General features: G+C 38.0%; 1 protein-coding gene across 1 annotated transcript in view; it reads left to right on the top strand.

The window, feature by feature from the left end:
• Positions 1 to 21,329, top strand: part of LOC132577246 (bifunctional heparan sulfate N-deacetylase/N-sulfotransferase 3) — a 108,407-nt gene extending 87,078 nt beyond the window's left edge. Inside the window, exons 7-14 of the mRNA XM_060246865.1 lie at positions 9,917 to 10,099; positions 11,208 to 11,304; positions 12,322 to 12,445; positions 14,648 to 14,822; positions 15,699 to 15,869; positions 16,662 to 16,771; positions 18,972 to 19,074; positions 20,502 to 21,329. Coding sequence (XP_060102848.1) covers positions 9,917 to 10,099; positions 11,208 to 11,304; positions 12,322 to 12,445; positions 14,648 to 14,822; positions 15,699 to 15,869; positions 16,662 to 16,771; positions 18,972 to 19,074; positions 20,502 to 20,621 — 1,083 coding nt within the window. The 3' untranslated portion in view covers positions 20,622 to 21,329. The remainder of the gene's footprint in view (positions 1 to 9,916; positions 10,100 to 11,207; positions 11,305 to 12,321; positions 12,446 to 14,647; positions 14,823 to 15,698; positions 15,870 to 16,661; positions 16,772 to 18,971; positions 19,075 to 20,501) is intronic.
• Positions 21,330 to 27,953: the final 6,624 nt, after the last annotated feature.

Below are 27,953 nucleotides of genomic sequence, written 5' to 3'. Positions count from 1 at the left end.
GAATGAAGGGAAATTACCAAAGTCATTTTTTTTAGTTAGTAAAACAAGAAAGTCTGGAATATATATGGAGAAAATTTAACCCTAAAGAACGTGATTATACTTTTTTTTCAGCAAGGCATAATTCTTTCTGAAGAATTGATATGTTATGGAGTACAAAAAATCTTGGACTTATAACGAAGTAGTAGTAGTACTTTATTCACGGTCATCCGACCAGCTTAATACAAATAAAAACAAAATCATAAAAACAAACCCATCACCTCTTACACAAAATTCCTGATGCCAACTATTGCACATATTGTTAAAACTCATAACCAAGATTTACACTCTCAATTTCCCTCCTTTCCAACTGAGCAACATAACAGAAACGGGCAATCTTAGATGAAACATCAGAATGAGCGTCAGACAGGAGGAAGGCAATCTGCTCATCCTCCGGCCTGCCCGCCAAGGACCCGAGAATTGGAGAGATTAATCTTGCCCTCAAGTCATTGTAATTAGGGCACCGCAAAACGATGTGGAGAGTTGTTTCGACCTCATTGCAATTACAGGGGCACAATCTTTCCAGATATGGGTACCCAGCGTAACGTCCCAAAAGCACCGAAGAGAAAAGTGCGTTAAGTCGTGCCTTTGAGAAAGCTATCCGATATTTTGGGATAGTGATGTTGAAAAGATACCTGGCTGGGGACAGTACTTCGGCTTGCTTCCCTAAGAAAATGTGCGCAGAAAGACTAGCTCTAGCAGATCTCAGTTCAAGCTCAACCAACCTCAGGCGCAAAAGTTCTTTCGCATCCCTCAGTTCCATCATTGCTAGGGACTCAGGGGAGAGATCACAGAGTCTAAAATGATCTAGACACCTTTTCTCCCAAGTTCCCACAAAAGAGTCGAAAAAAATCAGATGGGGAAGGCCACCTGGCTTTGAGAGAACCCTCAAAAAGTAACAAAGGGTGTTTAACCACATAGACGTCTCGATGCTTGGGATGCCAGATTCCAACCTGATGGCAGTGTTTGGCACACAACTGGGAACAGACAGAAGCTTGCGCAAGAGTTTAGTTTGTACTATCTCCAACGGCTTGGTGGTTGAATAAGGGGCAATTTCAGCGCCATAGAGCAACTGGACCCTGGTCTTTGCAGTATGCAGCCTTAGTGCTGCAGGCAAGAATTTGGCCCCTTTGGAGATGTAAAAACGGTAGATGGCATCAGCTGTTCTTTGCGCAGATTGTGCAACATAGTTCTTATGTGCCAAACACTTTCCCTGATAATGAAAAATCACCCCCAGGTATTTAATAATTTTTACTTGCTCAATGGGTTTGCCATTTAGAAACCAGCAATGAGCCTTGAAACGTTTGGTGAAAACTAAAACCTTGGTTTTATCTAGATTAATTTCCAACTTTTCCTGCAGACTGGTCTGGGTTAGATGGCGAAGGGCCCTTCGCATACCAATCTGCGTCCTGGATAGTATAAGCACGTCGTCAGCATACGCTAGAACTGGAATATGCCGATCGGCGAGCTTGGGAGGATGTAAAGCCAAATCATTAAAGGAGGTTAGAAGTGAATTTATGTAGAAATTGAAAAGCAAGGGGGCGAGCACACAACCCTGTCTGACACCCTTGTTCACTAAAATTGGTTGGGTTAGATGGCCTTGAGATGAGCATCTTATCCTGATGCCCGAGTTACTATATACGAAAAAAATAGAGATTCTTCCTAAAGTAGGAGCAGACCACAATCCATCAATGTGGTCTACAAAACCTGTGAAAAAGACTTTAAGATGGCGGATAAATGAAGATTTGCTACAGAAAAAGGAAGTAGTGATGTCTCTGGAAAAGGAGACCAAGTCTTTCTTTCAAATAAATGAAATAGAAGACATTCAATTTCAAACAGTGTGGGATGCATATAAAGCGGTAATGAGGGTATTTTAATTATATTGAACAATAAAGATAAAAGAGCCAAAGAAAAGCTAATGGTGGATATTCAGAAAGAGATTGTAAAAAAGGAGAAGGAGCTTAAAAAGAGACCTGGGGAAAAAAAAATTATAAGGGAGATTACAATATTACAAAGTCAATTGAGACATTTGTTAAACAAAGAAGTGGAATGGAATTTAAAAAGACTTCAACAGAAATCTTTTGAATGAGCGAATAAACCTGAAAAATATTTGACCTGGCAAATGAAGAAAAAAAGGGAGAATAAAATTATTAACAAAATAGTATCAGGAGGTAAGGATATTGTTGACCAGGAAGGAATTAAAAGAGAATTTTATAAATATTACGCCAAGTTGTTTAAAGGTCAAAAGGTGGATAAAGGAAAAATTGAAGTATATTTACAGAAAATCAAAGTAAGCCCCTTAACAGAAAATATGGAGAAGGTATTAAATAAACCAATTGAAAGAGGAGAAGTAGAGGTGGCAATTAATTCAATGAAAGTAGGGAAAGCACCTTTATAAAAGCAATTTTATAAAGTGCTTATGGAGTCGCTATCAACAAAACTTCAGAAATTGATGAATATTATAAGAACAGATGGGAAAATACCTAACACATGGAAAGAAGCAGTAATTTCGTTGATACCGTAAGAAGACAGAGATGCCATGAACGTAACAAACGATAGACCAATCTCATTACTTATAATGACTATAAAATATATGCTAGAATTTTAGCAGAATGACTTAAACAGCATTTGAACAATGTTATTAAAGAAGAGCAAGCAGGATTTCTTCCCAGGAGGCAAATTAGAGACAATATCAGACCAGTGGTGGATATTATTGAATATTATGAGAAACACCCGGAAAAAGAAGTAGCATTATTTTATGTTTGCAGTGATGGAAAAAATGAGACTGGGAGAATATTTTATAAGAATGGTGAAGGCAATATATACTGAACAACAAGCAAGACTGTATAAATGCAGACTTGGCGGAAAAGATGACAATTAGTAAAGGAACAAGACAAGGTTGCCCTGTATCTCCATTGATATTTATAATGACTTTAGAGGTTTTGCTTATGCAAATTCAAGAAGATAAGGAGATAGAGGGTTTGAAACTGAGAGGTTTTTCTTATAATAATAGTAGAACACAGCACTTGAGCCCGAAAGATTCTACAAACCCTAATAATAATAATAATAATAAATTTTATTTATATCCCGCCCTCCCCGCCGAAGCAGGCTCAGGGCGGCTAACAACATGTCCATATAATTATACAAGGGTTTAAAATCACATTAATCTTAAAACATTCCAGTTTAAAACAAAAACACTTCAGGTGCTAATTCTGTTCATAAAAATAATGGTGGTAGAAGTCACCTAGCATCAGTCGCTCAGCCAGCAAAGGCCATCCTGAAAAGAGTGGTCTTGCAGGCCCTGCGGAACTGGTCAAGGCTCCGCAGGGCTCGCACTTCTTCCGGGAGCTGGTTCCATAGGCGTGGAGCTGCAATAGAGAAGGCCCGTGTGCGAGTATTTTGTAGTTTTGCCTCCTTTGGTCCGGGGATAGCCAGCTGGTTCTTTCCTGCTGACCTCAGTGCTGTCTGGGGTTCGTATGGGAAAAGAGGGTCCCTCAGGTAGGCAGGTCCTCAGCCATAAATACAGAACGTTTGCAGATGATGCAATGTTTATAAATTAAAATCCCACTCATGTAACACCATTGCTGCTTCGTAAGATACAAGAGTATGGAGAACTGGCAGGTTTTTACATAAAGAAAAATCGAAAATATTGTGTAAAAATATGTCAAAGAGTAAACAGAAAGAACTACAAAATCTAACAGAATGTGAAGTTACTTCTAAAGTAAAATATTTAGGTGTGGAAATCACAACAAAAATATTGATTTTTACAAAAATAATTATGAGAAGCTTTGGCATAAGATTGATGGAGATTCGATAAAATGGAACAAGTTGAATTTGTCTTTACTGGGCAGAATTTCCGCAATTAAAATGAATGTCTTACCAAAAATTATGTTCCTGTTTCAAACAATTCCAATAGTGAAGGATAATAAACAATTTAGCAGATGGCAAAAGAAAAATGCAGAGTTTGTATGGGCCGGGGAAAAAAAACAAGAATTAAAATGAAACTTTTGATTGATGCAAAAGAAAGGGGAAGTTTCCAACTTCCTGATTTAAGGCTGTATCATGATGCAGTATGCCTGGTGTGGATTAAGGAATGGATGACGTTATTAAACAGAAAGCTGCTAGTACTAGATGGTCATGGAAATGTTTTTGGTTGGCATGCATATATGTGTTATGCGAAAAGTAAGATGGATGGGTTTTTCACACATCACTATATAAGAAGTAATTTGTTAAATACATGGCTAAAATATAAAAGATATGGAGATGAAAGGAAACTGCTTTGCATTGTGCCAACAGAAGTAATAAAATTATATTCTGATATTAATGAAGAGAAATGGCTATCATACAAACAATTATTAAAAATACATGGAGGGAAGGTGGAATTAAAATCGGCTGAAGAATTACAACATAAATATAACTGGTTTCAGTTGCAACAGATTAAGAGTTTGCTTGAACAGGACATTAAAAATGATGGAATAAGACAAGAACAAACAGAACTGGAGAGAATGCTGTTTGGTGATAACGAAAAATTGATTTCAAGAATTTATAGATTATTGTTGAAATGGTCAACAGAAGATGAAGTAGTCAAATCTCAAATGCTAAAATGGGCGGTAAATATAAATAAGAAAATACAGATGGAGTCATGGGAGTACTTATGAATGAACTCTATGAAGATATCGACATGTTATAACATTAAAGAAAACTGTTTTAAAATGTTATATAGGTGGTATATGACACCTAAGAAACAGGCAAAAATGAATAATCAGGTGTGAGACAGATGTTGGAAATGTAAAAAACATGTAGGATCTTTCTACCATGTGTGGTGGACTTGTGAAAAGGCAAAACAATTTTGGCAAATGATTCAGCAAGAGATCTCAAAAATTTTGGGTTATAATATTAAGAAGGCACCAGACATCTTTTTGTTGGGATTACAAATGGAAAAATTTCCGAAACAAGATAGAACGATAATTTGGTACATGCTTTCAGCTGCAAGGACATTATATGCGCAGATGTGGAAGCAGGATAAAATACCAGAAAAGTGGGACTGGACTTTAAAAGTTATGCATTGGAGTGAAATGGACAAGCTTACAAGAATCTTAAAAGAAAATGATCTAGAGAAGTTTAAAAATGAATGGGGAAAATTTCAAATATATGTTGAAAAACAATGGAAGGTTAAAGGATACTTGGCGATTTTTGACAATAGTTGAACTTTGGAGGAAGTATACATGGACTATATTCAAAAAGTGGGAATATACTTTCTTTTGATAAGGTCTAAAAGATTATAATGAAGATGGATTATAATTATTACATTTGGTTTTTTCTTTCCTTTTTATCTTCTTGCTGTAAGATTTTTTTACGAAGATTCTTTATTTGGAAAAAATACCTTTTAGTTTTAGCAATTTACTTAAAATACATCATTGGAGGTCACAAAAAGGGGGGGGAGGAGAAACACATAATGTTTTTGTATGAACTTAGATGAGTGTTGTTGCAAAATAGATGATGAGTGTTATTGCAAAATATTACAGGATAATAAAAAAAAATTTTTTTTTTCAAAAAGGCAGATTAGACCATACAGATTCACTAGGAAATTGCTAAAGAGGACAAGATTGTATGTAGGGAACGTGTAACAGGACTATAACAACATCTACTATCACCCAAAAGCTTTCATTCTTAGAACTTATATTAAAATATTAAGTCTTGTAAAATGTTTCTTCTACATTTTGTCATGAAACTGAGGAAGTGAGCTCCAGTTCATAAAAAGAAAAGTCAGTATTTAAGTTTCTTGAAGAGTTTTTTTTCTAATTTATACTAGTAGAGATAAATATCTTGACCATGTGATGCACTTAATATTTTGTAGCAGTAGAAAAGAGTCCAGCAGCACCTTAAAAATGACTTTTCATGAGTCACTGCTCACAGTCACTACTTCAATGACTCAGAAAAACTCATACCCCACCACAAATTTTGTTAGTCTTTAAGGTGCTGCTGGACTCTTGTTTCTATTGGCCCTGTTGTAAAACAAAAGACATTACTAACTAGACTTGTTGATTTTAGGATCCTGTCCAGCTTTTAATAGTGCATTCTCTGTTGTATAAACATGAAACATTTCTTTAAAAAAATGAAAGAAAACTTACTTTCATACAACATGATCTGAAACCAACGTTTCTTGATGTCTCTGTACCACAAATCAATTTAAAAGGAGACAATAAAAAGGAGACAAAGAGGAAGCAAAACAGAATCTGAGGTCTGTGTGGACTTTCTTTCCCTGTCCTGATAGTGTATCTTACACTGAAGATGATGTATTATGATCTATTCAGTCCAGTTTTTTCAAACCTCGCTCTGTAACATTCTTAGTATTATAGTGATATTCCCTTCAGGGGAAAAATAATACATATTTTCCCCTGAACTGCTAACCTTTTCAAGTTCTCTCCCTCCCCACCCCCCTTAGTGCAGAGTTAAAGTTGTTGGCAGGCAAAGAATTGCCAGGAGGTGAACTGACATTATAAATGTCAGAGGTCAGCGCAGGTGTGTGGAAGGGAAGAAGCTGCTGAAAAAATCAAGCTTACATTTTTGTGGGGAAACTTTCCAATTATATCTTTGTTGAAAACAACTGTCCAGTTTCTGGACTGCTTATGGTTTCAGCACTGAAAATAATAAAGGAATTTTGAAAAGGTTATACATGAGGTAAAAATGCATTACTCCTTGCCTGAAGGGGAACACAGACATCTTTTGAAGGAACTTTTTTTTTTTTAATAATTCAAGCTTTAAGAGGGGCGATGATTGTGTCCTGTAATTTATAATTCTTTATATCCCTTTATCCTTTGAGGGTAAGAAAACTGAAGCCCCAGGCCTGCGTCACAAACCATGAAGAGTCACAAGGTGACACTCATTAAACAAATGCTCTGTGAAACTATGCTTGTTGCAAACGCTGCTCAGGAAGAAACACAAAAATAGAATGGCAGAGCTTTGGGAGTGAAAACATAGCTCATAGAACAGTATTTTAAAATGTGTATGACCTGAAACCTCAAATCCCAGACCCTAATAGCACAGGAAAGTAAAAACAAAGCAACTTTCTTTCCTTTACACCAAAAAAGCCTGTTTTAATTCCTGAGGTAGTCTCAGAATCATTTATAGAAATTCTTTTTTAAAAAGTTTTCACTTCTAGTGTAATACTGTCATAAACAGAATTACTTCATTTTATTGGATAGTCATGTTTAGAATGGAAAAGATGGCATCTTAGGGAGCAGTTAATAGGTCTACTCAGAAGGAAAGTGTTCTTATGATTGCAGCCTTCTCCTTGAACACATATGAAACTGCCTTATATTGATCAGACCCTTGATCCATCTAAGTCAGTATTGTCTACTCAGACTGGCAGCAGCTGTCCAGGGTCTCAGATGGATTGCTCATCGCTTACTGCTGAATCTTTTAACTGGAAATACCAGAGATTGAACCTGGGACCTTCTACATGCCAAGCAGATGCTCTACCACTGAGCCAAAGACCCCTTCAAGGTGATGGTGCAGGGTGTCTAGTTTTGAACAGTAAAATGAAATGGGGAATTATTGTTGTTATTATTAGTAATAGTAGTAGTTCTTGAACTGCACTGGGCTCTGGGTGATATACAACATGGATTAAAACAATATACAAGTTAGACAATTCTTAGATATCTCAAATGGTGCCCTATAGGTTTATTTTTACATTTGGGACTGCCAGGGCATTATGTGGGGTGGGGGGAGGAAACCATATGAAGTGCCTGGGGGGAATAGAAAAGGAAGGTGCCAGGCAAATAACAAATTAATCCTGCCCTCAAAAGGCCTGGCAGAACATTTCTGCCTTTCAGTCCCTGCGAAATTGCATAAAGTCCCGCAGGGCTCTGATGTCATCTAGCAGAGAATTCCATCAGGTCAGGGTCAGTAACCAAAAGGCCTTGGCCCTGGTTGAGAACAGCTAAAACTCTCTAGCCCTCATGTTAGAATTTCATGTTTCCACATTACAGTTTTACAAGGGTTTATTTCCTGTTTTATATGCTTCATTGAATTGTTAATCTGCTGCTTTAAAATTGCTGTTTATTGTTCTATTTATTTTATTATGAACTTTTTTAGTTTGATATTTTAATTTTTGTAAGCTTCCTTGAGTATCTTCTTAATGGACAATGCAGCCTATCAATAATCTAAATGAGTAAATAGATATTGCTTGGTGGAAGCACTGCTTGCTGGGAACATCGAGTGTTTTTTAAATGGGATGGTGCTTAAAGTTAAACTTCAGTCCACTCCAAACCTATTCATGCAAGCTCCTCCCAACTGCACGCCCGACTTCCCTCCACCAGAGAGAATATAAATGACAGTAGAAGTTAAATTGCTTCTCTGCAGGTTTTCTTCTGTGAAAGCATTCAAACTGTTCCAAAAACTACAAGCAAGAGAGTGAATCCATTAAGAGTAGTGGCCATACCAATTCTCAAGACTGCAGTGCCTCAGCCAGAGACTGACCTTTAGTGCAGATCAACAAATCTAAATAGTGCAGAAACCTTATAAGGAAAGGGAAAGTTGCAGAAAGCTCTTTGCAGAAGTAACCTGTAAGCATACTGTTTGCCCTTACAACACTTCTAAAATAAGTATGGCTCCGGTCCTTTTGTATTTCAGGACATATATGATTACTACTTAGGAGTACATTTATCTTTAGTTATGAGGTATAAAGAACCAAAACAAACATTTTCAAAATTAAGACATCAAGTCTTCTATTGACCAGGTTTCCAAATCTTGCTTTGCATCTGACATATTTATTAATTTGTCCCACTGAACCCTGACATGGTGCCCCAGAGCAGAGGTGGAGAAATAACCACTATATTACTCCAACAGAAATTGGAAACAGTGAAAACAGCTGATGTAAGCCACCCTGAGCCCTGCATGCAAGGAAGGGCAGCCTAGAAGTCAAATGAATGAATGAATAAGCTCCATGATCACAGTGGCTGCACTGAACCATCCCACCTTCTTTCTGCTTTTCCCAGTGAAAAAGCTTTCTGCTTTTCCCAGTGAAAAAGAAGTAAATAATAAAAGAAATGTACATTCAAAGATTACTGCTTTGCCACTCTTTAGCAGTTTCCTGAGCTGAGACAAAAATGTGTGAGCTGGAGGCTAAAAAATTGTGAACTAGCTCACACTAACTCAGTTTAGAGGGAACACTGGGTGGGAGTGTAACATTTGAAAAGGGATACTGGGAGATTTTATTTTTCCCTTGAAGGCAAACAGATTTTTAAAAAAGGTTTCACACACCTTAAGGATAAAACACAATAAAAACAAATCAAAATCGGTTTTGAAAAACCCAGATTAAGGCTTCATTAACCGTGAGAAGACAACATTTTATCCATAAAAGCTGTGAGAAGTGTTTGCTGTCAGAAGCCAAAGCAGGTTACATAGCCTGTATTAAAGGGACCGAAGTTTGCAATGCCTCTTAATCGCTGTTTCAAACTGGGGTGTTTCTTTCACAGCTTTTGATCCATGTGTAGCATTCCTTTGCATTTCATTGATTCTTCTGGGTGTATGACTCACATAATGCAATATACTCAATATCAAATATGAGCAGCATGAGCAACAAGAAGTCGCTCAGGTGACACCGGCACATAAATGGTAGTGGGAAATTTCTCTGAGGCATGTCTCTAGCAAGGATGCACAAAAACTATACAATTCAGAAACTGATAAATGAAAAGGCACTTGTCATCTCCAGTGCAAAATAACAAGATTTAAAAGTAATTAAGAATGTGGGTATCTTGCTTGCTGTAAACATCTTTATCAGTTTTAAAAGCAAAGAATGTAGAATAACATCTTCCCTGTTTCTTCACTGCCATCTAGTGATACAAAAAGAAAAAAACCTCTATCTTTTGTTTTAAAGATCAGTATCTTCATGACTCACTTGTCCAACTATGGGAATGATCGCTTGGGTTTGTACACATTTGTCAATCTGGCCAATTTTGTTCAGAGTTGGACCACCCTGAAGCTGCAAACTCTGCCTCCAGTTCAGCTGGCTCACAAGTACTTTGAGCTGTTCCCTGAACAAAGGGACCCTCTTTGGCAGGTAAGATTACTAAAGAGAAATACAGCAGGGAGCACTGCAGGAGGCAATTCACTTAACTTTCTGTGCCATCAAATCATGTTGTATACTGTATCCTCCTAAATCCAAGATACTTTGTTTTAGATTCTAATATTTTTAATGATGGATTATTTATCTCTGTTTGGTTAAATGCATACTTGAGTTGCTGATTAACTATTACAAATATAGTAGTGCTTTTTCTGTCCTTTAGTTTCCCCTTATTTTTCTATCTCTGTTTCTTAATAACGGAATAAGATATTTCAAACAATGTAGTGGGGTATATTAAAAAGATACAAAACTGTACATCCTTATAGATTTAAGACACTGAAGAGAAAAAAAAAGAATTTACCACAAAAAAAGGCAATGTTAAAAAAAGCTTGTAATTAATATGTCAGTTCTGTTGATAGTCAGGATATCGGGATTTTTCTGCCTTCGTCACAGCTGGCTTATGACAACCCTGTTGGTTTTTCAAAGAAAGAGACTAACAAAGGTGGTTTGTCATTGCCTGCCCTCTGCTTCAAGACCCTGGTATTCCGTGGAGGTCTCCCATCCAATACTAACTAGGGCTGACTCTGGTTAGCTTCTGATATCTGACAAGTTAGGCTAGCCAGAACGATGCAGGTCAGGGCTGATAGTGAGATACAATCTACAAATTCAGAGTAGTGCCTGCCCCCTCATTTTCTTTAAATAATATGTTGAGTTCTTAACATATTTTGGTGCAATAAGAACAGTAATGTTTTTCTTCAAAGCAAACTCATAAAACAAGTGATGTGAACAAGTTGTATCCACTTTGAATGATTAATCCCCTCAGTGTAAAAATCTTTATTGAATTTAAATGCTACATTTTAAATGGTCTATGTATGTAAGAAGCAGATAAATGTATATTAAGATTATGGTAAATAAAATATTATAATACATAACTATATTTATGTTCCCTGCATTGTTGAAATATCAATAGAAAGCTTTTTTGTTTGTGCTTTTTACTTTTCTTGCAACATGAATTCAGAACTAGACAATTTAGCTAAGGGTACACCAATAACTAACAAAAATAACTGCAGCATTGGTGGTTTTATTTTTTCCTTCTGCAATTTAGAATCCCTGTGATGACAAGCGGCACAGAGATATCTGGTCTAAAGAAAAAACTTGTGATCGTTTACCAAAATTCCTGGTTATTGGACCCCAGAAAACTGGTAAGAGTATACTGTATGTTAAAGAGCTTGGTAGAGAAAATATTATCTGGCAACAGCTGTGAATTAGGGTTTTTCTGTACTGTAACCTAAGCTTCCATCTAAGCTGTGGAGTCTTGTGAGCAAAAATTCTACTTTGTGAGCTACTGGCATTAAAGTTGTGAGCTACTGCATATTAATTTGCTCTAGGGCCCTTTTTCCTGAGCTGAAACAAAAATGTGTGAGCTGGAGGCTAAAAAATCATAAGCTAGCTCACACTAACTCAGTTTAGAGGGGGAAATGACTGTAACATCAGTTATACAGTATTGTCAGATAAATATGTGTGCAGGCCCAGGGCTTTTTTTAAGCAAGAACACAGTTCCAGCTGGCTTGGCATCAGGGGGTGGCCTAATATGCAAATGAAATCCTTTTGGCCTTTTTTTGTAGAAAACAGTGTGCAATGGTGATGTCAGGCGGTATGACTTAATATGCAAATGAATTCCTGCTGGGCTTTTTCTACAAAAAAGCCCTGGCAAGAACCCTTTCAGAACTACCAGAAATGTTGACTGACAAAGTCTTCTCTGGTAACAGAGCCAAGTGTGGAAGACAGAAAGGCTGAAAGCCAGAATGGGGATGGGAGCTGAAGGAAAGATAAGTTTAGCCAATACAACATAATCATGATAACAGATCACAAATTGGAACCCAATATTTTTGTGTCCGAAGGTTTTAGTGGAAACATTTGCCCTCCTTTAACCTTCTGGCAACACAAATGGGTGACTTTTTAGATATTTTCAGTGTAGACACTGCTGATCAGCTGCTGCTTAAATAAGTTTCAATTCAGTAGTGCCCTAAGAAAACTTAATTCAGACAATGCTTGTTTTTGTTCATTGAAGAGAGTTTTCTTTATATATGGTTCTGTGAGCTTTTTTAGTTCTCTGCTGGTATGAATTGGGTGATAATTTGAAGAGTTTGAAAACAAGAGGTTTACTTCTGAAATCAGGATGTATTGTTTCAACGTCTGGACTTTTGTTCTCTTTACAGGCACAACTGCTTTGTATTTGTTCCTGATTATGCATCCTTCCATCATTAGTAACTCCCCCAGCCCCAAAACCTTTGAGGAGGTACAGTTCTTTAATAGAAATAACTACCACAGGGGGATTGATTGGTAAGATGGGTTACTAGTATAAATCTAAAAATTTCTATGTTGTGCACCATAAAAAAAAATGGCATGACCATCCCTAATACGAGTGTATATATGCAAATTAAAATGGACTTTAATTGCTCTGCAAAACTCCAGGTGCATGAAAATGCAATAAATATCTGCTTGAGTGTTTTCCCCTCCTTTTGCTTATGGGAACTCTTCAACAGTAAAACATGACATATTGTGGAAGACAAAGTTGAACAAAGCAGGAGTCAAGTTGCACCTTTAAGACCAAACAAGTTTTATTCAGAGTGTAAGCTTTTGTGTGCTCTCTAAGCACACTTTGTCAGATGAGGGGATCAGGTCTATACCTGATCCCCTCGTCTGATGAAGTGTGCTTAGAGAGCACATGAAAGCTTACATTCTGAATAAAACTTGGTCTTAAAGATGTGAATTGACTCCTGCTTTGATCAGCTGCTTCAGACCAGCATGGCTGCCCACTTGGATCTATGTGCAAGAAGGAAAACGCTCATTAAAATTTCAATTAATGTACTTTGAAAGGAAATCAGCCACTTTCCAGACAGCTAAAGTTCTGTGTCTGTTTAAGCAATTTGACATTTCTTTAATAAGATATCAAACAGAAAAGAGACACTACTATATTTCTTTAATTTCCACAGAAGTTGGTGTTCTTTATAAAGAATATATGGCACTACAAGACCATTGGCCCACTTAGCTCATTATTGTCTACTTAGACTGGCAGCAGTTTTCAAGAGTCCTAGGCAGAGAAAGGTGCCCAGTGCCTACTCCTTGAGATCCTTCAGTTGGCAGTGCCCAGGAGCAAGGCTGAGACCTTCTGTACCCACTAAAGCATGGGCTCTACCACTGAACAACTACCACTGAACAACAGCTTTTCCCTTCACTTTATAGCATATAGTTAATTTTACAGCATATGGTTAAAAATCAGGAAGAACAAATGTGAGGGAACGTTGAAGAGTTTGGGACTTTTCAGTTTAGAAAAGAGGCAATTAAGGGGGGGCATGATAGAGATTTATAAAATGATGCGTGAAGTGGAGAGAATGGACAAAGAGAATTTTTTTCTTTCTCTCCCAAAATTCTAGAACCCAAGGGCATCAAATGAAGTTGATGGCAAAAGAAGCACTTCCTTTTGTGATTAAAATGTGGAGTTCGCTGCTAGAGGATGTAGTGATGGCCTCAGGATTAGATATATTCATGGAGGATAGGTCTATCAATAACTACTAGCCATGGTGACTGAGGGGGACCTCCATGTGTAGAGGCAGAATCCCAGTGCCAAAAGAGAACATCAGGGGAAGGTTTTGGCTTCTATGCTCTGCTGTTGGCCCTCCAGAGGAACCGGATGACCACTGTGTGAGACAGGATGCTGGACTAGATAGACCATTGGTCTGGTCCAGAGTGGCTCTTCTACATTTTTAAGTGAGAGTAACCACTTTACCAATACTTTACATGTCTCACCTGTATTACTCCTCAGCAGAACCAGAGGCAAATGAATACAGCTGCAAACATTTCTTGAGATGTTGCTAATTCATTTTATGTAAAGTTTGAAGTAGAATAGGGAAAATCAATAGAAGTCTCTGTTTCCACTCTCAGAAAGGGGACCTTGTAAGCAGTACACTGAGATTTCTCAGGTGTTCCTTTTAAGGACAAATCCAAACTGTCTACCATGGATTCTAACATTTAGCAAGTCTAATACTGGACAGGCTATAGCTCTGTCAGATCAATATGTCTACAGTGGTGAAAGCAGACATAGAAACTGAGTATGTATTGATTCCCAGGCAATGGCATACATTGTTCACCCTAACTAGGTTTGCTAGATGTCAGAGTTCATAACAGACAGTTGTTCTTTCCCACCAGTACAGCCTGAACCAAAGGCACCTTAACGCAAGCCTATATCTAATACAAGACAGCTCAGTCAAACAAAATTTTGCACTCTAAAGTCACTATCAAAGATAAGACCACATGAATAAAAGGAGAAGGTGCCTTTGTAAACTTCTTCGCTGTTTAGAAAATAAACTTAAATAAACTTTCAAACTGCCTGTTTGAAAATGGCATCAATGGTTTGAAGCATGTAAAAATGTAACAAGTATATTGTGTTTTCTAGAGGAAATATTTATTATATTCAGCATCACTTCCTTTATGCACAGTGTTTATGACTTCAGAACAGTTCTAATGAATATATTCTTTTTGTAGGTACATGGAATTCTTTCCTTTGCCATCTAATGTCACTACTGACTTTCTCTTTGAGAAGAGTGCCAACTATTTCCATTCTGAGGAAGCCCCAAAGCGAGCAGTTTCTTTGATTCCCAAGGCAAAAATCATTACCATTCTCATTGACCCATCAGATCGAGCCTACTCGTGGTATCAGGTAAAATATTTAAATCATACAGATTTTACATTAATATGCAATGAATGATTTGGCCCTGACCTACATAGCCCAGGATATCCCAGTCTTATCAGATCTCAGAAGCTAAGCAGGGTTGGCTCTAGTTAGTATTTGGATGGGAGACCACCAAGAAATTCACTTCACAGAAGCAGACAGTGGCAAACCACCTCTGAATGTCTCTTGCCTTGAAAACCCTGAGTTCACCATGTTAGCTGCAACTTGATGGCACTTTCCACCATGACCTCCAAATGATTGGATTTGCTTTCTTAACTCTATGTCAAGTTTAATTCTATGTAAAGTTACTCCAGTCCAAATTCACTGAAATCAATAGGCATAGATTTGAGTAACTCTGCATAGGATTGCTTAGTTAATACATGTATACTGTATATCCTAATTACAGTTTGAAGTATGAAACTTCAAATTTAACCTTTGCTGGTAAGTCATTTAAAATCAAAAGTTTGGAAGAGACTAACAGTCCATGAGGACTTGGTAATTCTTTTTATTTTTTAGAACAGATGTGCTGTTTAATATACTTACATATAATGGAAAGATACCATCTTGGTTCCTAGTGACAAGTTCTGTGCACGCTAGACAACCTCTACGTCTGCTTGCACAAGGGCTCACTTAAAAGCATTGACCTTGAGCAAACAAATGCTAGATGAAGAGAAACTGTGCTATGTAGCAGGGGATTCTAGCATGCATAGAAAAACTTTGACATGGGATCCAGGCCAATGTTCTCTGTGGTTTAGTTCAATATTTTTTTCTTGGGGAAGACATTTAAAAGTAAATATATTTTAAGACTGTGAGCTGGCCATCCTGCATAACAGTCTTTGTTTCTTCAACGTATTATTTTTCCAGCATCAACGGTCACACAAAGACCCTGCTGCTCTAAAGTTTACCTTCTATCAAGTGATCACTGCTGGGCATCATGCTTCAGCAGAGCTTAAGGCTCTCCAGAAGAAATGTCTAATACCAGGATGGTATGCCACCCATATTGAAAGATGGCTAACTTACTTTCCGCCTTATCAAGTAAGTAACAGTGATCTCTGAAGTATATCTCATAGCTATTTGAATGGGTATTGTTTGTTTTGATTTCTTCTTTGCTATGGAATGTAGCACTTTATGAAATCATTTTTCAGTTGGGATCCCAGCAACAGTGAACTGCTTTGTAAGATTTTATGTGAGGAGTCATTAGCAGTCTCCGCTTTGCTGCTGTTCTTTAATGTTCATCTAAGATAGTGTCCAATACAAAATTTAAGTGATTCACTGTCAGTCAACGTCAACTGATATGAAGCTTGGTTTCTTGGCTCTGAGTTCTGCAGTCCAGTGGATTCTCCTGAGAGTTGTTCACCTGTGATGATCACAAAGGATAAAAAGCAATTAAACAATGGCTCATGCTGAGAAAAACTGTTTTGCTTTTGACATTAGTTGTCACCAAACTGAAGGGGGAAAATATATGTTTCATAGTTTACTTTTTTCCCCCAAGTTGCATTTGATTGCATTCTTCAGAGCAAATCACATTCAATATCCTACTGTTAAATCTAATTTCTCTAGGTCCTTTAGCTTTATTTCTCTGTCATCACTGGTATCCCAAGCAGCTTCCAATTTAATAGCATTTCAGATTTAATTAGTGAGCCATTTACCTCTCTCCTAGATCATTAAATATGGTGATAAATATGAATGGACTTATTACCAATCCCTGGGGCTCCTCTCTTCTCTCTTAAAAACTGAGTTTCAGATACATGGGGAAAATGAGTCTGAAGTTTGACATATAATGAATTTTAAACACATTATTCATGGCTGACTTTTTTTCCCTTTTAGTTACTAATTATTGATGGACAGCAACTGAGAAATGACCCGGCTATCGTTATGGATGAAGTGCAGAAGTTTTTGGGAGTTACTCCTCATTATAATTACTCAGAAGCCCTAACGTGAGTTAATTCAATGATTTATTTAACACAGTACACATAATGGAATAATATAAAAAGAAGCAATTTGAAGACCATTTCTAATGGGGGGGATCAAATGTGTAATTTAAAAAGGCTTTATCCTTCTATTTATTTTTGTGGGAAAAGGTCTATTTGCACATTAAGTGAGATATCATCAGGCTGATAAGAGGCAGCCAACTAATCCATAACACTGTGAGCTGTACACAGCCTCTGGGAAGAAATATTATTTCTGTGACTCAGGTTTTCAACATGTTTATGGTGAACTCCTCTGGAATAGACACCAGGCAGACAAAGCAAAGGCTGCCTTCTGGAAATTGGTTCTGCCTTTTGTATGGACAGAAAGAGTGGAATGCCTTTCCACTTCCTTGCTCAGCAGCAAAAGATTCACCATCTTGAAGCAGGAAGGACAAGAGCTGCTGTTCTTTTAAACTTGATAGAAAGCCACAACAATGGCCAGTGTCAGGGAAACAGCGCCCACTGTGTATTTCATAAATAGTCATGTACACAAAACCATTTGGATTCAAACATTTATTCACTTGCCCTTAAAATGAGATTGATAACCTTAGCCTGCTCCTTTGTGTGAGATCCCCATTGCCTGTTTTCATCAGATGGTCTCAAAAAAAATGGTGTTCATTCCCAGACAGTCCTGTGTTTAATGCCTCTCAGTCAATTGTGCTGTTCTTTTTTTGTAGACTGCGTGGCAAAACTGACTTTATCTTCCGTGAGATAAAGTCAAGTGCATTGTAAAGACACAATGGATCAAATTCATCCCTAGAGTCATTCTATTGAGCTTGAAAACTTCTTTTACATCATAGCCCTTGACCTGGAAGCTGTGAATTATTCCCATTTGCATCTAATTTCAGACTGTGCTTTTCTTTCCTGCCTACCTTAGGCTGTAGTGAATGATTTGTTAAAAGATTACTGTTCAGAGTAAGCCATTTTTCTGAGCTCTCTGATATGACTCTAACAAAATTATACTTTGAATTAAACTAGCCTCATGTGTCTTTTGTTTTTGTTTTGGTAATTCAGTTATACGAGATACCACATAGCATAGTTTTTGCTTAACCTAATGGTTGGCAAACTTTTTGGCCACTCTTGGTGTGTTTTGTCCCTTGTCTACAAAGCCTGGGAACTACCGTAATTAGAAGCACAGCCTGGGAGAGGCAAGCAGGGATATAGGCCACCCGTGCCACAATGAGGGCCTCGCCTACTCCTGTCAATAAGTGCCTGTTAATGCCTGCTGCTGCTTGTACCACCCATGATACAAGTTGGCTGCCTGCAGCTTTAAGCTACAATATATTATTCAGTAACATTATGTTAATGAATCTCAGTTAACCTCTAAACTTGATTTCTTAAAAAACAGGACACTTATTTCTTTAGACACAGAATTCATTAATTCTATGTATGATGTTTTCAAAGTATACAGGAAATGTTTTATTCATATAAACCACTACAAACCACTTTATAGCAACACATCAAGATTTAGCGTTCTTACTGATACAAATCAATCAAAACACATTCTACATGCACAGATATACACACAGGGGCTTTATGCCATATGGAAATGGCTAACAGTAATAGAGTTTCAAGCCCCATGAAAGGGTCCATGGGGAAGCCAGCTCCTTTCCCATGCAAGGACCATTATTCACAGAAACTAGAACCACATTCTTGGTGGTAGGAACTGCCTCATGGGCTCCTTCTACAGGTCATGACGTTTCTTAAGTTATCTTCATGGTTCAGAGAATGTCCTTGGAGAGGTTCCAGTGCCACAAAGATAATGAAAAAGGAATGCCAGTCTCCCAATATTCATGTTTCTCTGAGCTGGGTCGTGTGTTAGTCTCTTAATGAGGTATTGTGCATTAAAGCCTTTGTACAGCTATAGAGGCCAGTGACTCAGAGAGTGTGTGTTATGTGCCCTCAAGTTGCTTCCATCTTATGGCAACCCTATGAATTAATGACCTCCAAAACACCCTATCAAAAACAGCCTTGCTCAAGACTTCCAAACTGAAGGCTATGACTGCATGAAGCGCAATAAGGAGGTTAATATGTGAATTAGTGAATGTTGATGTGGCAATAATGAGATAAGACTTCTATTTCACACACACACACACACACACACACACCTTTATTTGCTAAATGAAAGCATTTCCAGAATTGTCTCTAAAGGTACAATATGTTTCAGGTTTGACTCACACAAAGGATTCTGGTGTCAGCTTCTGGAAGAAGGAAAAACAAAATGTCTTGGGAAAAGCAAAGGCAGAAAATACCCTCCAATGGATTCTGAGGTAAATCCTTATTCTTCAGATAAGAAATGGATAAGATACAAGCCAAAATGAACTGCTTCAAAATCCCATTGATTTCAACTGGAGAAAATTCTAAGCCATGTTTGGGGGGGGGGGTTTCTCATTGAAATCTAAAGACTTAAAAGTTATTTATTTTGCTTGCTCATACCCCATGAGTTTGAAGCAACCAGTTTTGACAACCAAAAAGGCTACTCTGAAAATCATGGGGCCTGCACTTTAAAAAGCCATGTATGTATTACTGACAGTCTTTATGTAAGATTGAATCCACCCCCATGTGATCATATATGCATGGTGTTCAAAAACAAGTATGGTGAAAGTTGGACACTGTCACTTAGTGGTTGTTACAAATACTAGGTAACAGTAGCCAACTTATTCTTTACCTAAATATACCAGCTTTGCTTGTATAAGGATTACGTGTTTTTTACTTTGGTTCTTTTCATTACCAGTGATTACATTTTCAACAGGAGAGCAGTCATTATGTCTCTCAGTACATTTTCTTTTCAGGTGTTCTTTCACATTTTTGTTTTGAGGATGAGAGAGGATAGGAGCCTCCACAAGACATTCATGACTGGTCACATGGACTTAAAAAAGACTGTGATGTATGCCAGTGAAGGAAAAGGGGGAGGGTTTGGGATCCAGGAAAAATGAGAATGGAAATTGTTGGATTTATAAACTTTGAGAACCATCAATTTGGTGCATTTTTATCCTGTCCTTTCTGTTATTTTATCCTAACAGCTATGTGAAGTAGATCAGATTAATGGAGAGCGAGTTGTTTAAGATCACCCAACATGTTTCATGTCTTAGTGGGGTTGGGCTGGCAGCTTCATATATTCTTATTTATAAAGATGTGCTGACTTTTTGGGGTACATAAGAAATACCACAGTGGTTGTTCTGTAGTGCACAAATCTTAAGTTGCTTATATCATCTCCCCCACTCTGATATGAAGCAGGGTCTAAACTAATTAAAAGTCTACACAACATCTCATTTATTCCATCTTAAAAACTGTTTCATTCTTAAGCCTGGCCTTAACACACTGGGGCATGCATAGTATACCTGTGGCCCTTTCAAAAGACAAAATTCCATTGATCAGCTGTTTGCAGTGAAGTTAATCCTTTCCCCCTGCTACCTCTATTGTTCAGCAGAATATAATCTTTTTTTAAAGGGGTTCATCTTCCCAGCTGCTGGACTGGAAAGGACTTGGTTGCTCATGCAAACCTAATGAAGTTTGGAATAAACGCAGAAAGTCTGCTTTCATGTGCATATGTGATTCCTCGTTGACCAATATTCAGTTCTATGTGCGCTGAGAGAGATTTGAGACCTAGCTAAAGTAAATAGAAAGACAAAAGCACTATAGAAATGGCACTGAAGCATTTTACCAAATAACAATATCAGCTTTTGTATCCCATCAGTGCAGGGCTTTTCTGTCAAGCTACTACAGAGATCACAATGTGGAACTGTCAAAGCTCCTACACAAATTGGGACAACCCCTGCCATCATGGTTGAGACAGGAACTGCAGAAAGTGAGATAGCACTGAAAGAAAGCTTGTCAAGAAAGCATCTCTTCACTTCCTACGTCATCAGACCTAAAGTCTCCAGTAGCTACTAGAAAGCTGTTGGGAAATATATCTCCTCAAAAGAGAACAAAAGAATTCGGTTTCTGCCATATCTTGGCAAGCGAAATGTGTGTGCTTGAGCGTCACAGATCTGGAGGCCCACCGTGTTTCCTAACAATTTTTTTGCATTTCTGGAAGCAGAGCTATGGCACAATCTACCAGGGAGCAGTGGTCTTGCTTTACTCCTATTCATTTCCAAGGGGCTAGCATAGGAAAACTTTGAGTGGACTGAGACTGCTGTTCATACACAGGGAGAGTTAATACCAATTGGTCTAGACTTCAAAAGAAAAGCTACTCAACTGTCCAAAATCACAGTAAAATTTACAATTTTATATATTATATACATATCAGTTGAAGAATATTGTGACATATGTTGATTTTGTAGCCCACTGCTTGCCTGTTCAGTTTTCAGATTGAGTACCATGATGTGTCTTATGTTTTTTTTAAAAAAAGGAAAATATGAAAAAATATGTAGCACAAAACACCCAAGAAATGCTCAGTTTACAATCTGATTCAAAATATGGAACTAGACATTTGAAGAAGTCATATAGTCACAAAAAGAATCACAGGCTATTTCAGAGTACACAACTACTGAGAAAATGTACCATGAGCTATATCAGTAAGCGCTGCAGAGAAAAAATTGCATTATGGATCTAATTAGTGTTTCATTGTGAGCTGTCTGAGGATGGTTGTAGCACTGTATCTTCTGCTTAACAGATGACTGTTGGAAGAAAAAAAGTGTTGTCATTGTTGATTCCCCTCTACCTTCATGAATTCAGTATACGCCATTCTCTTGTGCTCGAGGATCAGGGCTAGAACTTTGCATACAATGAAAGATGCTAGATACAGAAGACTTCCTTTAAGCACAGTTTCTCTCCTTCATTCCATTTACCCTCTGTTGGATCAAGGCCTTTAACTGCTGAAAAATCCAGGCAGGAACAAGATTTTATATTTGCATTTGCATACAGCAAACAAGAACATGTGCAAAGGAACCAAAGAGGGCAGGGGTTATGGCTTAGATCTTGTGAACAAGTCTTGTGTGTGCTTAACAGACCCTGCCCTAGAGCAAACTTCTTCTTGGGCTAGCACTTTCATTTCCACAAGGTCAATGGTTTTCATTGAGCAAACACACAGTACCTAATGCATATGGAACTTGCTCAACCCACTGTCTTTATGAGGGAGGTACAATCCAAATAGTAAAAGTATCATACTTGTGGGATTATGAAAGCATCTATCAGTACAATAGCTGTGACATCTGTAGCTATTAGACGGGTTTTACAAGCATTCTGGCTTTTTTCAGTCATTTGAATTGGGAAAAGATTCCACAGCCATAAGATGGTGATAAAATATTAGACTCAAATATGAACTGCCTTATTTATTCCATTACTTGTTCTCCCTGCCTGAATCTGTGCTGCTGATTGCTAAGACACCATCAAATCAGATTTGTTTTATGATCTTTAATATGTGTGAAAATGTTCACCAGACTAGGAAATACATTATATAGTAAATGTTTTAAAGCCATATAAAAATTAATATAAGGAAAAAATTGAGAAGCTGCCAGCAAAAATTTTGAAAATGTTTCAAATTGATTGAAGCGATATCTTGAAGAACTAGAGCAATTAAACTTGTAGGAAATGCTATTATTTATCAAATACTATACGAAGGGCTTTTTTTGCAACAAAAACTCCTTTGCATATTAGGCCACACACCCCTGATGTAGCCAATCCTCTTGGAGCTTACAGTAGGCCATGTAATAAGAGCCCCGTAAGCTCTTGGAGGATTGGCTACATCAGGGGTGTGTGGCCTAATATGCAAAGGAGTTCCTGCAACAACAAAAAAGCTCTGACTATACTGATATTTGAGTCAGAATTATATGGCTAGATTACTAACTGATAAACCAAGGTAATAGAATTAATGAAATATTTACTAACCTTTTAAGTACAGTTTTCTGTGCCACACCCTTTTCAGTTAGGGTTGCCAGGTCCGACTCAAGAAATATCTGGGGATTTTGGGGGTGGAGCCAGGAGCAAGGGTGTGATGAGCATGACTAAAGAGAATTCTGGCAGTCACATTTAAAGGGACCGCATGCCTTTTAAATGCCTTCCTTCCATTTGGAAATAATGGACAGGGGCACCTTCTTTGGAGGCTCATAGAACTGAACTGCCTAGTCCAATCTTTTTGAAACTTGGGGATTGTTTGGAGGAGAGGCATCAGATGCTATACTGAAAATTTGGTGCCTCTTCCTCAAAAAACAGCCCCCCAGAGCCCCAGATACCTACAGACCAATTCACCATTATACCCTATGGGAATCGGTCTCTATAGGGAATAATGAAGTGCCCAGCAGACATTTATCTCCCCTCCTCCCAACTTTCTGATAACCCTGAAGCAGGGGAAGGGCCTCCAAACCAGAGGACCCCCTGTTCCCAACTGGGGATTGGCAACCCTATTTTCAGTTCCTATTTTTCCACTGGAAAAAGTATCTCCCAATGAATTCAGCACACAGGATTGGCTAAATTGTGCCCTATTTAGAAAGTACTACATGGATGAGGAAGCTTCTTTAAGCCATTAACACATCCTTCTGTTTTCATAAACGACACAAATTTGTGAATGCTAGCGCTTCCTCCAAGAAAACCAGTTTGGAAAAAGACATTTTCCAAGAATTTCTATCATATCCCTGACGTTGCTTTATTACAAATGTAAAATTGGATATTACATACACTGTATTTTTTTTCATCTATGAAAAAGGGTTCCCTGCAGCAATATGGTCACTATGTCCAATATCCTGCCACACAGAGCTGTAAGTGCCTCCTTTGAATGAATGGCTTACAAACTGTGCTCCAGAGAAACCTGCATTCCTCATTGAGAAAACAGTGCTTTCTTGAAAGGCATCAAAACATACTGTGGATGTTCCCTTGAAAAGGGTAAATGCATAGAAGTACTGGCTGTCTTCTAAGCCAAGATACTCAATCTATGTGGCCAGTGTTGAGATTCAACAGGCCTGGGCCTCTGCCCACATAAACTGAGTTTAAACAGGACCATGACTGAAGGATGAAGTACATACAGGTCCCAAGTTCAATTCTTGGCAGCTGGCACTTCTAGTTGAAGTCTTCCAGGTGCCAAACCTTTCTGTGCCCGGGACCTCTGCCAGCCAAGAACAGATAACACTAAGCTAGGCAACCCAATGTTCTCACTCACTGCAAGGCAGCTTCATATGAGTGTACCTTAGAATATGCCCCTGGATCCTTTGCAATGCACATGGGTTCTATGACAAACTCAGAGGTTCTTCAGTAGACAAGCTAATGTGAGAAACATTCATTCCCTAAAGGTAGGAAGACAATACCTCAAAAGCATCCAGATCTTCACATGGACATTAAGTACATCAGCTGCTCAGACAACAACACAAAGAGTTCCATCAAACTGTTCCTTTACATCTCTAACATATTTCTTGTGAACACTCAGGAGTACAATTTTGAACGCAGGTTGCCCCAAATAACTGTTAAAGTAAAAATCAATGATGTGATTGTTTGGAGAATTAAACATTAAAAGGGAATACATATTAAATGGAGACAAACAATTGAAAGTCACTCAATCAACCTGAACAAATATATGTGCTTCTGCTGCAGCATTTGCCCACATCATATGGAATTAAACTAATTTCCAGACTATATTGTACAGATTATACTTTATTATTGCTTTAAAATGTGAAGCTTCCTCAGGAAGAACAAAATAGATATTTCAGTGTTTATAGATGTAATATTATTCTCATTCACATTGAATGAAAATTGCTGGAAATGTTTTTTTTCTGAAATTTTTTAAATAAAACTAGACATTCTGATAGTGGCATGATTTCTGCTGTGCAACAATAAACTGATAAGAAAACACCTTTGCCACTTGGTAGTGACTTTATTCTATTGCAGATTCTTTCACTGTTCTTTTCCAGCATTTATGGAATCTTGACATCAAGATAATGCTCTACAGAAACAACTGCCTAGAGGTTTGTGTTTTTTGTGTGGGCTTTCTTTAAGATGCCTGCTGTTTCCATGTGAATCATATTATTCTGTGTAGCTGCTTCTTTTATAGCTTTGTCATTTACCTTTTTATCTTGGATGCCAGCATTTTTCATGTGTGCTGCAGTAACACTTCCATAACTGTTGCGATAAAGGGAAGCAGCAGTGAAATTTACAAAAATTACTTTGAACAGTCATACACTATACAGAAAAAGTCTAGCGCTTTACGCTGTCAGAAGTAAGAGATATAACAACCTTGTGCTGCCTGAACTGACACTGTTTAGACAGCACCATATGGGTATGAGCCATAGTTCAGTAGTAGTAGACATCGTTCTTTTCATACAGCAGGCCCCATTTCTAGTCATAACTAGCAGTTGCAAACAAGGGCTTTTGTTTCACCAAAACAACTACCACCAATAGCCATGCAGCTTCTCCTCTTTCCCTTTCAATAACATCTAACAAAACAGAGAGACATGACATGATGGGGGGAAGGGCCGCATCTCAGTGGTAAAGTATCTGCATGGAATGCAGCAGGTCCTAGATTCAATCTCTGGCCTCTCCAGTAATAAGGATGAGGTAATTGGTGGTGTGGAAGACCTTTACTTGAGAGCCACTGACAATCTGAGCAGACAATATGGAACTGGATGGATCAATGGTCTGATTCAGTATAAGGCAGCTTAATGTACCCGTGGGCTGTTTTTCTTTCCTGTTCATTGGCAGGTGTAGCAGTGGCTGTCATGTATTGCACATTCTGTTGCAACATGTTAATGAGGGAGTCAGGAGGAGGAATTGTGAGGCTATTCTTTCCAGGATATTTTCTCTAACTTCTAGTTCTGACTGCATATCAAAGCAGATTGTTCAAAAGGAGACTGCAGACCTACAAAGCAATATGCACAACTCCTATCACTGAGTAAACCACCTGAATTCCAGGTCCAGACCATTTCTTTTTTGTATTACTAATATTCATTCAAGGAAAAAAGAATTCTGTTCCTGAGCTTCATTGTTTGGCTCTTCCATTAAAACTATTGTACCTTTTGTGTATCAAGGAGATTACACAATGTCCATCTTCTGGACCACCACTATACCTTGTACTTTTTATTGTTATTGTTTGTTTGGTCTTATCAAAGTGAGCAGTTCAGCTGGTTTGTAGGTGTCTGCACCAGTGTTGTGGTTCAAGCTATTCAAAACCGAAAATACAGTAGAACAAAATCCTTAGTTGTTGGAAAATCAGAAAACATCACATCCTGCTACCAGTTCAATGGCTTTTTTTCATTTCATTGGAAACAGAAATATTATCTAATGTAACATCTTTCAAAATAAACTCTTGATACATTCTGGACTATTTCCTTGCTCAAGATTTTCCCCCATATACTTGACACTTTAAATACACAATCTAGCACAACAAATAAATTTGAAGTATCCCTTTTTTTCTTGTCATGCTCCTTATTTGTACCTAATTGTTATCCTTAGCAGTCACTGTACTGTCACATGGAATTTGCACTGGCATGGAGTCAGATGTATTGGGAGCCTGCTTCAGCGGGGAAGGGCGGGATATAAATCAAACAAAACAAAATAAATAAATAAACTGATGGTCTTCCTATTACATTCTTAAAGACTTCTGACACGCACATTCTATATTCTCATTAATATAATCCTGGTGCTTTCCAATGAGTACATATTGTACCTAGGGCTCCATCTGTTCTTTAGCACTATTTCCTGTGCAAAGGGAAATGAAGCAACAGAGTAACAGGGTGTGGGTAAAAAGCAATTCTGAATAGTCCCCAAAGGCAGTTAAAGATCTGTGTATCAAGAAGGGATGCTACTTTGCATGGTGGTAGAGAAGGGACTCCTTATGGAAGACAACAGTCTAGAGATAGGTGATAGACAAATCTTTTCCAGTAGCTCTTGACAACCATTTTCATATATGACACTTAAATTATTTTTGAGACTTCTGGCCAATATAGGCTTCATTGCAGTAGCTCAAACCACTACCACTTTAAGCATGTTTCATGTATACTGAGCCTTAAAGGAACAGAATTTCTTTCTTTCTCATTTTAATGTAAGTCTGTAAACTGTATTGGTGACTGGAGGAAATATCACTAAGGATCAAGCTGTGTCCAACACTAAGCTAAAGTTAAAGACCAGAACTATTCCACATGGGTAATTCAAGAGTATGAACCACTAGAGACAGAGATGCCAATATATTACCTGTCATTCCAAATTCCAAGTTGAAAGCTCATTGCATCTCTAGCCTTCACTTCTGCTGCAGAGGCTTTAGAATGTTTCAATGGATCTCCATAGTGGCCTATCAAGACCTAATGGAATTACCACGTTTCAGATAATTGTTTGATACATGGATTGTACATTAAATACAAATCTGAAGACACATAGCAACCTTACCAAAGCTTAGCAGTTTGGTGCAGTGGTTAAGTACATGGACTCTAATCTGGGAGAACCACATTTGATTCCCCATTCCTCCACATGCACCTACCAAGTGACTTTGGGTCAGTGACAGTTCTTGAAAGAGCTCTATCAGTCCCACCTACCTCACAGGGCGTCTGCTGGAGGGAAAGGAGACTGTAAACTACTCTAAGATTCCAAGTGGAGGGAAGGGTATAAGTCCAATCTGTTCTCTTCTTCTTCAGTGCCAGGTCTGGTTAGTGCTTGAAAGAGGTCCTCTAGGTGTTCCATGATGTCTCCAATTCTACATTAACAATTCTCCAATTTATTTCATTAACATCCAGCCTGCTCCCTCAATATAAACCTTACACTGTTCTTATGTTATCCCCCCCCCATATGTTTATTTCCAGAAATTATAGTTGCAGGTCTAAATATGACTGCAGTTGAGAACCTAAACCCTTCAAAATGCTTCCAGAGCTAAAATGCAGAGCATGAAGAATTAGCTGTAAGGGAAGTTCAAATTGTCTTTCTTCCTCATTAATTTTTCAGACAACCTCTGAGTATTTCTGTAATAAAAGAGCCTTGCCACAGTCCTGCAAATGACCTTTCCTCATGTGTAAAGTTCAGGATGGGAGGAGAATGTCATATAGATTTAGATTAATCTATACCCAGTTTGCTGGGGATAAAGTGTAGATGACTGGGGAAGGCAAACCATCCTGTAAAATCTTCCAAGAAAACATCATGATGTGATGTCACCTCACGGGTTGGTAACGACTACCTTTACCTTTTTTACACACCAATTTAAGTGTTTTCTCTGCCTGGCAGTAGTCACATGCTGTGG

The sequence above is a fragment of the Heteronotia binoei genome, chromosome 9 (genome assembly GCF_032191835.1).
Source record: "Heteronotia binoei isolate CCM8104 ecotype False Entrance Well chromosome 9, APGP_CSIRO_Hbin_v1, whole genome shotgun sequence".
NCBI lineage: Eukaryota > Metazoa > Chordata > Lepidosauria > Squamata > Gekkonidae > Heteronotia > Heteronotia binoei.
This window is presented reverse-complemented; position numbering and strand designations above follow the sequence as displayed.